The 12,500-nt window shown below is 37.1% G+C and overlaps 1 protein-coding gene across 2 annotated transcripts in view; it reads left to right on the top strand.

Annotated features, from left to right (window-relative positions):
* LOC113074299 (bone morphogenetic protein receptor type-1B-like) overlaps positions 1 to 7,675 on the top strand; it is a 61,409-nt gene extending 53,734 nt beyond the window's left edge. For both annotated transcript variants that reach the window (XM_026247070.1, XM_026247069.1), the window contains 7 exons: positions 481 to 574; positions 655 to 793; positions 1,864 to 2,056; positions 3,351 to 3,648; positions 4,419 to 4,594; positions 5,332 to 5,462; positions 6,990 to 7,675. In XM_026247070.1, coding sequence (XP_026102855.1) covers positions 481 to 574; positions 655 to 793; positions 1,864 to 2,056; positions 3,351 to 3,648; positions 4,419 to 4,594; positions 5,332 to 5,462; positions 6,990 to 7,115 — 1,157 coding nt within the window. In that variant the 3' untranslated portion in view covers positions 7,116 to 7,675. The remainder of the gene's footprint in view (positions 1 to 480; positions 575 to 654; positions 794 to 1,863; positions 2,057 to 3,350; positions 3,649 to 4,418; positions 4,595 to 5,331; positions 5,463 to 6,989) is intronic.
* Positions 7,676 to 12,500: the final 4,825 nt, after the last annotated feature.

Here is a 12,500-nt window from a genome sequence, read left to right as displayed (position 1 = left end):
GAGAACTGTTTTACTCCTGGACTGTCACATGTATTGTTTCATACAGTACGTTTTCTTCTAGTGGATGAGTATGTGTTAGTCTCCAGTTATTATAATTATCTTCATATCAAACAGTAGATCTCTATGGAGTGTGTGTGTGTGTGTGTGTGTGTGTGTGTAAGGTTAGAGTCCCAGCGAGCAGCTCTCTTCGCTGTCGTCCGTCAGAAACTCGAGAACAGAGCTGCAGGAAGACGATGATCGATTATGTCTCGGTTTCCCTTCTGAACACACTGACCTGAGAACAGAATGTGAAAAGTGTTTCAAACATGATTTTCCTCAAAATATTGTGCATTTGAGTGTGAAAAAAACACACTGCTGTGTTCTAGGTGGAAGATGATGATTTAAAACACAGCACTCGTACTAGTCACGATGAAGCTGTTTTGTGTTTCTACACACACACACACACACACACACGTGACTGAAGTGTTCGGTGTCTTTCAGATCAGGACAGCAGCATTGATCACACGGCTCTGTACACCTGGGTGTTCATCTGCTGCATCCTGCTGATCTTCATCCTCATATACTGCTACTACAGGTACATCAGCATCCTCCTCCTCATCCTCATCACTCGCAGCCACTCACTTGTATTCATGTCTTGTGTTTGACGTGTGTCAGGTATAACCGTCAGGTGACACGGGCGCGCTACAGCATGGGTCTGGAGCAGGACGAGACCTTCATCCCGGCCGGAGAATCTCTGAAGGATCTGATCGAACAGTCTCAGAGCTCCGGCAGCGGATCTGGACTCCCTCTGCTGGTCAGACACAAGCATCACAACAGTCCACTCTTCACCTGGAAACTGTTATCTTACACATCGCTTTCTTCAGTTTAATTGGCATTATTTTGATTCAAATGTGTTCAGTTTCTGTAACAGTGGAATTATTATTATGATTTATTATTTGTGTTACGTCTAGTATTACAAACAACTTTTATTTTAAAATATAATTTAAGAAACAAAAAGACTGATTGTTCCTTTTTGATATAACTTTTATTATTATAATTTTAGACAAACAAAACATTTATCAAAACCGTCATAAATTTATACAGAATTGTATAAAATATGCAAAAGTGTTCCTTAAATGCTTAATATTCAAACATGTTATATGCATAATATTATAAACATGTTATATGCATATTATGTTTATAATATATATTATAATATATTATAAACATAATATGCATATTTTGCAGAAAAAATCTCTATAATTTTCAGTTTGATTTTTAATCCATCTTTTCATTTTTTTTTTGTCTGCAGTAAAATATTCTAATAAAAATAAGTATACACATTTAGGAATTAAACTGAAAACTATACAGAACTAAATAAATAAATTTGACTTAAAATAGTTTGCATAACTATTATTCTATTATAATCTATTTTTTACCTTCATTATATAAGTAATGTTTTTCCATATTTTTTCGTGTATGTTTTCAGTTTATATACGTATATATTGTTTTTAGTAAAACATTTTACTGTATACAAAAATATTTACAAAAAGCCATACTTAAAAATGTTCAGTGTGAGGAATAGTTCACATTTGAGCACATCCAAGACAGCTTGAACCATGCAAGATGAAGGTAAAAGTTATTAGAAAAGGCAGAAATCAGTACAGGTCAGCCAACCGATATGTTTTATTGCCTTTTTTTACTGTCATTTGTAGAGTTACATTTGGACTCCACGTAGAATACACACTACAGCATGTGGAAGTGAAAATGTGCAAATAACTGTAGTAGTAAATGTTTGTAGTGCTACAGACTTTGCTGATCTAATTAAACTTCAAGTCAAACGCTGTGGTTTCGTGTTAATGCATCCCATTATCTCCTCTGCAGGTGCAGCGAACCATTGCCAAACAGATCCAGATGGTGAAGCAGATCGGGAAGGGCCGTTACGGCGAGGTGTGGATGGGCCGTTGGAGGGGAGAACGTGTCGCTGTAAAGGTCTTCTTCACCACAGAAGAGGCCAGCTGGTTCAGAGAGACCGAGATCTACCAAACCGTCCTGATGAGACACGAGAACATCCTCGGTAAGGACATCCTCTTTTTTTGTATAAGCGATGCCGATATATTAAAGCAGTGTGGCTTATGGCTGATGTAAAGCTAGATAGTAAAAGATGCATAACTAAAACTTAATCTATATTTATTTAACACAATATTTTCTAAATTGTATAAAGTATAAATGTGAATAAAAAAAAAATTAATGGCATCTTGATTCTGAAACCGTGAGATGTGATTTTAATCAACAAGTAAAGAAAGTTGTTGTCAGAAATTGTTGTCAGAAATTGTTGCACTATTAGACATATCGGCCGAACAAAAATAAATAAATAAAATGGCAAATATTGGTTTGATATATCGGTTGATCACTAGTTATGATTAGTCAGAGCAGATCCAGATTGTAAAATAGCATATCAGTCATATCACGTCTTTAAAAAAAAAAGCCAAATATTTGCCGATATATCGGCTGAGGACCAGTTGTGATCGGTCTGATCAGATCTGGAAAAAAATTGCAGCATATTGTCCAATATAGTAGTTAAGGACTAGTTTTGATCGGTCAGATCAGATCCACATAAAAATAAATGGCAAATATCATCTGTTATATCGGTTGAACATATTGACCGATATTCATGGTTTCAACAGCAACAACGTAAACAAACGTTACTGCACATGCACGCTTTTGTGACCTAACTTAACTTCCTGTAAACTTCCAAATAGAATCAATAACAACAGCTAACTAGTCTCTCTAATTATATTGTTTTTGATCAGCAAAATATGTTTGCTGCGTAAATCAGACTTACCGATTCTCTGCCAGCAGGAGGTGCTTTAAAGTGGGAGAAACAGAGGTTTCCCCAGGAGCTGCTGTACACAAAGCAAGCCGCTGCTTTACCAGGCATATAACATGCAAGATGAAATGATAATGACATTGATAATTTAATAGACTAATTAAAGATAGTCTTCCTTCAGAAACACTATGATATATAAACACCCGTGCCTCATTTAGATTTTTAAATGTGCAAGTACGTGCTCATGTTTATTCAATGAAGCCTTTAGGTCAGTTTTGATATTGTGAGTGCCACAAATAAATAAATGTATGGGAAACACATCACCTTAACTTTAACTGCTTTTGTACATGGACTGACTTATAAACGAACACCGACCAGTTAACTTAGGATCAGGCGTGTGCACATGATGAAACCGCCTATATCGGTTGAACAACAAAATTAAAGACATGCCAAATATCGGCCGATATATCGGTTGATCACTGGTTCTAATTGGTCAGATCAGATATATGTGAACCCTGTCCTTCTCCTGTGTTCCCGTCAGGTTTCATCGCAGCGGATATCAAGGGCACAGGCTCGTGGACGCAGCTGTATCTGATCACGGACTATCATGAGAATGGCTCGCTGTACGACTACCTCAAATCCACCACACTGGACACCAAAGCACTGCTGCGGCTGGCATACTCTGCCGTATCCGGCCTCTGCCACCTGCACACCGAAATCTTTGGCACACAGGGCAAACCGGCCATCGCTCACCGAGACCTGAAGAGCAAAAACATCCTGGTGAAGAAGAACGGCAGCTGCTGCATTGCTGACCTTGGGCTCGCTGTCAAATTCATCAGGTACAGCAGTACTATGGCCTTTATAATGTTATTACATTAGACTGATAGTAGACAGATAATTAGCAAGGCTTAATTTTAGGACAGGTTACAGATTGTAAAATAGACAATAACATTTTTCCTGTGATTTGTGTATTTTAGTAATTTGCTTTATGTGGGGAAAAAAATTACAAGGGCATTTGATTTGATTTTTTTTTTTTAAACATTAGAGTTATATAAACTAACTGTAACTTGTGATGTAACGTCATGATTATATTTGTATAAATTAATAAAGAAATTATACAAAAGTATTAACATTATATATATATATATCATTATATCAGTTATCAGCCAAAACATAAACAGTAAAATTATACAAAACTAAAAGATGAATCAATTTTGTGTTATTTTAAAACGTATACAGATTTCATTTTTAGCCACATTTATATCATGGACCATCATATCAAATTTAATGTCAAAATGCTTTGTTATTAAATAAAAAAGGAAATTATACAGAATTAAGAAAAATGTATTTTATATAATTATGCAACTGTTTAATTGAACATATTTTGTGAGTGTTGTACTTTTTACTGCAATTGTATTTTATTGGATTGAAATTGTATGTTTAGAAACATTTATCTGACTCTGTTATTTATACATACATGCATGCATGCACCAAAATAACTTTAAAAACAGAAATATAGAGTATATCTTGATGTGAAGGTGTTGTTTGATGCACGTGTGTGTTTGTGTTTATTGCACCTGATGTTTGACTGCTGTTTGTTTGTTGTCAGCGACACTAATGAAGTTGACATCCCGCCCAACACGCGGGTCGGCACCAAACGCTACATGCCTCCAGAGGTGCTGGACGAGAGCTTGAACCGCAGTCATTTCCAGTCCTACATCATGGCCGACATGTACAGCTTCGGCCTGATCCTGTGGGAGATGGCCAGGAGATGTGTGTCCGGCGGTGAGTGCAAGACAATGTCCGGCTGCTTGATTTGACCTGACGGGATCTGATTGGATGTGAAAGAGTGAAGCTGTGATATAATTGGTGGTTGCTGCATTAGTACCAGTACACATTTCAGGCAGACTTTGTCCTTCAGGCAAAACACTACCATTTCATGCTTTGCTCAGTGTAAAGCTTTTGGAAGCTTTTTTTTATGAAGTGTTGTTTTCAAATTAATGCAAAGAAAAAACTCCAAATAGGTGTTTATTATATTGCACCTTATGTAATGTAATTAAAGTGTGATGATATCAATTGTTCAGATGTGTTTGTAAAAAGCTATTTTTTATTTAGCCTATTTATGTATTTATTTAGCTGCATGTCTTTAATATCGGATCTGATCTGACGGATCGAAACCGATATATCGGATGATATTTGCCATTTTTTACATTTTGATCTGAACTGACCAATAACAGCTAGTTTTCAACTGATATATCAACGGATATGTGGTATTTAAAAAAAAAATTGGATCTGACCTGATCAATCACAACTAGTCCTCAGCCGATATATCGGCCAATATTTGGCAAGTATTTTCCCTAGATGTGATCCGACTGATATATCAACCGATATTTGTCTTTTTTGTAATCTGGATCTGATCTGACTAGTCATAACTAGTAATCAACTGATATATAAAAGGAAAAAGAGTAATTGACTGTAAAGCGATGTCTATGATCTGTTCTGCTGTTTGTGTGGTTCTGAAGGGATCGTGGAGGAGTATCAGCTGCCGTATCACGACCTGGTGCCAACCGACCCGTCCTACGAGGACATGAGGGAGGTGGTGTGCATCAAGAGACAGAGACCCTCGTTCCCAAACCGCTGGAGCAGCGATGAGGTACAAACATCGTACGAAGTTGCCACCTTTACCAAAACTGGCTCTTGGTTTCATGAGTCCTTGCTTAACCCTAGGAAGCTACTGTATCATATGTAATATGGTAATGTTTTAAAAAATCGATGAATATATTTCAAAATTTGCTGTTTCACACTCAATCTCTTCCATGCTTCTGTCATGTGACTGATAGTTTAGAGTTTATCCAGTCAAAGCTCTTTTAGTGTAATTGTAGCTTCACAAATGTCAAATCCTGAGTGATTTTGATCAAGTAAAGCAGTGGTTCCCAACCTTTTTCAACTCGCGGCCCACACAACCAAACACATATGTTTGCGCGGAACACTTCAAAAAAATTGACCCCGCTATTGTTGGGTTAATAACTTAGTACTCAGAAGCTAGATTTTAAACTATATTTATTGAATAAACTAGGGCTGTGCCATATGGACAAAAAAAAAAAAAAACTATCGCGATTTTTTTGATCAATTTTGCAATTGTGCTTTTACAGTCATAAATGCATTCAGGATTAATTTGAAACATATTTCCAAAAGAAAACCAATCAGAGCTTTATCAAAAAGTTGTAACATCTCTAGAACAGACATAAGTCAAAATTATCACTATAGTGAAGATGTAAAAAAATGTATAGACTTGTGGCAAAAAAAATAAATAAATAAAAAATCCTGTATACAGGGACTTTTTTTTCTTTTTTGCCATGCATTGTTCATAGAGCTCATTAATTGTAGCGGTGCCTCAGGTGTATGCAGTGTATGCGGTCAGCAGTGAGAGCGCATAAATATAACGCGAAAGCACATTAAAATAATGCACGAGTGCGAATCTCTCTGTTCGCAGCAGATTTCCTTTGTCACAAAACCAGTCGTGCTTGCTCAGATACACGCTGCTTTGCGAGGAGAGAGTGTGCACACTTAAAACGTGTCTCCTCTCACTTAAACTGCATCCTGTTCACTAACAAATTCACTCTATGCTCATGTGTTAGACATCAATTATTTTCGCACGTTTTTATTTCTAGCCTTTTACCGCAGTGAGAACGCTCTGATCCGTCAACATTGGCTCAGAAAAAAGGCGCATCACAGACAGTGTGTGAACCTGGAGTTAGGCATATGCGCAAGCTCAAATCGTGATTTTAGGACGTTTTCTTTTAATCGCACAGCCCTAGAATGGACTGGAAATGAACAGAAAATAATTGGCGGCCCACCTGCAATACCACCACGGCCCACTAGGGGGCCGCGGACCACAGGTTGAAAACCACTGAAGTAAAGGTTTACTTGAATCTCCATCAATCATGTTTTACAGTCTCAAATCTGATCCTCAGGATCTTTTGAGGAGCGTTTGTTTCCAGAAGCTTTACTTTCACCGTTCCTTATTTGTCACAGACGCTGCATTTTTTCACACTGAAAAACTTCAGTCGTAATAACAACTTTGTGTTGGTGTTCATGTGTATTTAACAATGTTGTATTTAACAATTACATTACAAGACCTGTATGAATCTGACCTGTGTGTGTTTGTGTGTCTGTCCAGTGTCTGCGGCAGATGGGTAAACTGATGACCGAATGCTGGGCTCACAATCCCGCGTCCCGTCTGACCGCCCTGCGGGTGAAGAAGACGCTCGCCAAGATGTCCGAGTCTCAGGACATCAAACTGTGACCCGAAAGTCACTCCGTCCCAAGAGTCTGGAGAGAAAGAGCGGCTTTATCCTGCTTTCTGTGAAAGTTCACTCAAGCCACTCGCCCTGCTGGTCATCACAGATCAACTCTGACCGTCACTCCATCATACACCGTAAAGACTTCAATCTGCAACTCAAACTCTCAACATTCATCAAGACTTTTTTTTTTTTTTGAAGCAAACTCTCAACTGAACGATTTAATGAAATGCATTTTCCAACTCTGACACACCCAACATTACAAGTGAAGCTTTTCCTCACGTTCTCTAGAAAACAGAACCTGGAAATGATGGCCAGGTCTTCACGCTGTAGAAATACGTCTTTGTAAAATATGAATGTAAATACTGACTGTCATGAGTTTAAAGTTTAAATTTTTTTTTTTTTTTGCGTTGTTTTCATGTTGCCTTGTGCCTTATTTAACACACACACACACAAACACACACACACAAAAGTTTAATATTTCACAGTTCTGTGTAAATGGAGTGATAAATAAATGTACGTGTTTAACATTCCTGCCCCTTTAATAAAGTCAACTCAATTCTGACATGCAGCTTTTTCACCTTTCTTACAAAGAAACAGCAACATTTTCACATGAATTGAAAAACTCTCTCTTTCACACAAACACACACACACACTCTCTCACTCTCTTTCACACACACACACACACACACACACACACACACACACTCTCTTTCACACACACACACACACACTCTCTCTCTCTCCTTCACACACACACACACACTCTCTTTCACACACACACACATACATTCTACCTTTCTCCAAATTTGATGAAGCAGCTAACTCCTCCTAATCTGTGCTGAACTATTGCTTTAAACCTGGAAAAGAAAACTATTAAAACACAAATAATCACATTCAAATAATTTATCATTAAAACCAATAAAAATGTATATTTTACAAAATTTGTGACATAACAAATTATTGTTCAGTTAATATTGTGGGTGGTGTTGGCTCAGTGGCTAAGTCACATGCCTTCGGTGTGAGAGACCCGGGTTCGAATCCACTGTGAGACACCAATGTGTCCCTGAGCAAGACACGTAACCCCTAGTCGCTCCAGAGGCGTGCGACCTCTGACATATACAGCAAGCGTAAGTCGCTTCGGATAAAAGCATCAGCTGAATTACAAGTTTTTGTTTTGTTCTCCACAAATCATCACACCTCAAGATGTTCTTGAATACCTTTCACGTGAGATAGATATGTGTTCCTGTAGCTCAGTTGGTAGAGCACTGCACTATCAAGCACAAGGTTGTGGGTTCGATTCCCAGGGAACACATGATAGGTAGAAATTGATAGCCTGAATGCACTAAGTCGCTTTGTATAAAATCATCTGCTAAATGCATAAACGTATATGTAATATTTATATATCCTGAACGATCCTTTTCCTATGACTTTTTCCCGTAAAGCTTTTTTAAACAACAGCCATTGTGAAACACTTTAAATCTGACTTCATCACAAATAAAAACAAAGAAATGAGACACACTCCAATTCAGTGTTGCATATAAATATAATTTATTGCTTGTTTTAAAAATTCTTTCTTACATTTTGTACAGAAACTTCACAGAGGAGATGCAAGCGTTCGCAAAATACATCATGAACGTGCCATAAAAGAATAAGTAACATCCTCACTATAAATATAATAATCGTATGAGACCTATGGAAAGCGACTGCTAGCATGTATAACTTGCTTTATAAAGGATGCAGGTTTTGCATAGACAGCTTTAGAAATCTGGACAAGAAGTGAACGCAAATGTACAAACACACTCCAATGGCTATTAGTTTAGTTGGTCTCTGTACACTTTGTATTTTACCGCATGCATCCATCCGTTCATCACTCACGCTCCCGTACGATCTCCTGAACGTCCTCCGATCCGCTGCTGTCCGTCCGTTAGTCAACTAAAGGATCCGAGACTGACGATGAAACCTGTGAATTCTGGCCACTAAACTCTATTCCTGAAACGCTTCAGCCCCGAAGCAGCTTGGTCTGCAATACAGCGCTCAAAGATGTTCCTTTGTTTCCTTTTTCTTCCACATTTCGGTTACACACAGATCACTATGCAACAAAATAAAGCAGTAAGCCCCAAGAAGCCGTGGTTTACAGTGAATTTATCACAGCTAAGGGCCGTTATTCACTGTAAACCACAGCTTCACGGTGCTTATTGCTTTTATAAACCGGTTACTTCATATACATAGTAAGGTTTCACAGACTAAAACAGAGCAAATAAAGTGTAATGATATTAATAACAACAGTATTCTTCCACCAAACAATGTAGCTCCTCAGAATCAGTTGTGTTTGTTACAAAGTGGTTGCCGAGCAACACACAAACGTAAACAAAGGTGTATGTTACTTTGTAGCGCACTGTACAACAGCTTCCAACGTGGCTCAGCCAATCAGAATCAAGGAGCGGAACTCTCAGTTTTATAACAATTAATAACCAAAAGACAACAGAAGCATAACACTGTTAAACTTTACAGTTCAGATGTGTTTGCTGTATATAGAGCGGAGTATAAATAAAGGCATTTCTCAACACGTGTTCATAGAAAGGTACCTCCAACCGCCATGACGGATGTGAGTCACGTGATGTCCAGGACAGACGGCGGGAAGCCGGAGGTCCAGTATTTGGACAGCAGAAGTCGCGTTTCCTAAGAAACTGATACCACTAACCAGAAAAGCAAACGGCTGCAGCAGGAACCGTACGTGTTCAGAGCAGCTCACAGTGATCCGGCGGCGATCTCAAGGGACGGTGTCAGTGCTCGGCGCTCATGATGTTCTCGTGACGTCCCATCTCCTCCAGCACCGCGGCCAGACGGTTCAGATTGCCGTCGGGGAAGTGCTGCGCCTCCCACAGGTCCAGGATCACGCCGGTCGGACTCGACTTGGTGGCAAAGTAGTTGAGATACCTGCAGGGAAGACACGAGGCTGACGTGTGACTGACACACAGATTGATGCTCCTGTTATTAAATCTCTACTGAAATGTGTGTCGATTTAGAAAGATTGGACTGGTGCTGAAACACAACCGAAATGAAAAATGGGATACATAAAAAATAAAATAAAAACAGAAATAAAAAAAAAGATAAAAAGCATAACATTCAATCAATTTCAATTTAACATAAATAAATATGCACAAACAAAAATATATATAAATTTCTTGCCTTCTGATAAAGTGTGCTTTTTGATTTAAGCAGATAGAACTTTTGCAGTGCTTATAATAAAACTAAAATATCAAATGAAAATAAAAACTATTAAAAACATGAAAAAAAAATAAAATAATAATTAAAAGGATCAAATTTTTTAACAACAAATACAACATGAAGAATAAAAAAATATAAATAAATATAAGCTATTAAAATTATTCCATTAAATCAGCTTAAATAAAAAATGTACAAATACGAACAAATATATATATTTTTTCTCAAATATCATGCCTATAAAACGTGTTTTAACTTAAGCACATAGACATACTAAAATACTCAAATAAATTAATAACACAATAAAAACAACTGAAAACACGAACAAATAAAATTCAAATAAAACTAGCTAATAAAAATAACTAAATATATAAGACGCTCCTGCCGATACGAGTGAAAACACAGAGACACGTGACATGCCAGCCACGGGGGGAAAACCACGAGTGTTCACAAAATGTATAACATTATTAAACTAGCAGTGAAAAACTATAAAAGTGCACTGAAATATGAACACAAACTAAATCACTTTTTCCAATCAAATGATTTAATGGATCTCTCAAATCTGATGGTTAAAGGGTTAAACTGAACCAGCCAATCAGACATGAGGCTGCCATTTGAGTGACACTTACATGAACCAATGACTGCAGACTTCCTGAATTCTCTGATTAAAGTGTCGATTCAGACAGATGGAAATTAAATGGTTCATAATAAAAATATGTTAACCATAAAAAAAAATTATTAAAAAAATACGAAAAAGTTTTAAAAATATGAAAAAAATATTAATATTAAACATTTAAACATTTTCATAACAATAAAGTAGAAAAAAACGTAAAATAGTGAAAAAAGAAAATATGAAATAAACTTCATACGATTACATCATAAGAAAAATTCAACATTAAAAATCAAAAACTGAATATGTACAACAGAAAAATTAAAATAAAACCTGTTAAAAATATTAAATAAAATAAACTTCAAAACAATTTAATTTAAATCCAATTAAACATAAAGGTCCAATGAAGTGCCTTGAACGAGCATTATTCTGTGGTGTCGTAATTTCAACTGAAACAGGAAAAGAGGGCGGGACATGTCAAGCAGCCACACCCCTTTTTAAAGCAGCCAATAGTGTTTTGATTATGTCTGCTTGGGCCAGAGCCGTTGAGCTCGGTAAAGCCACATTCGACAGTAATAGATTACATCATAGATTCAATATGAAACTCCTAGTAAAACTAAATATTGGTCATAATCATGCTGAGGTTGTGTAGTTGTAATAGTTTTTAATAAATGCTCTCTGGACTGGAGCCAAAGTACGGATGAGTGATGCCTCGGTCATTTGCACCAATCGAAAGCTTATTTACACCGTCTGAATCGTTCCCTATCACCTACACTGCACAGGAAATACTACACGGTGAACAACTGACCCATCTCAGCCACAGCTATGCAGGGGGCGGGGCTTCAGATTATAGAGAGCATTTGATTGGTCAGAAGATTTGAAAAAAATAGACAACTTAAATAGTGAAAAAAAATAAACTTTCAAAACTAAAACCATTAAAAGAGGTTTTATACATGTAGAGTCATAACTCTGGTCTGACCTGTCCAGGTTGAGTTTGTGCGCCAGCATCCTCCAGTCGTTCCCACGCGTCTGTGGAGCATCCAGACTCCCGCACAGCTTCTGCCGGATGGACAGAGGGATCCGGAAGGCGTTGGGACCCACCAGTGTGGTGATGTTACTGGCCGGATCCAGAAGAGACGTGTCGATGCACTGAGAGTCCTGAGCACACACACACACACACACACACACACACACAACATCAGGCTGCTTTCATTCACACATATTTATACTGTAGCAATATATATATAAAAAGTAATAGGTAAAAATAAGCAAATAAATAAACCATCACGTGTTATATGTGATAACAGTAGTGCAGTCAAAAGATTCATCGCGATTAATCACATCCAAAATAAAAGTTTTTGTTTACATAATATATATGTGTACTGTGGAAATGTTTTATGTATAGAAAAATACAAACACATGTATCTATATATTTCAGAAATACATGTTATGTTTATATATTAAATCTGTATATATAATATGAATTCTATTCATATAAAAATACACATTTAAATACATGTACATATTTCCAAAATATATACTGTATGTGTGT

The sequence above is a fragment of the Carassius auratus genome, unplaced genomic scaffold (assembly GCF_003368295.1).
Source record: "Carassius auratus strain Wakin unplaced genomic scaffold, ASM336829v1 scaf_tig00014222, whole genome shotgun sequence".
In the NCBI taxonomy this organism is placed as follows: domain Eukaryota; kingdom Metazoa; phylum Chordata; class Actinopteri; order Cypriniformes; family Cyprinidae; genus Carassius; species Carassius auratus.
This window is presented reverse-complemented; position numbering and strand designations above follow the sequence as displayed.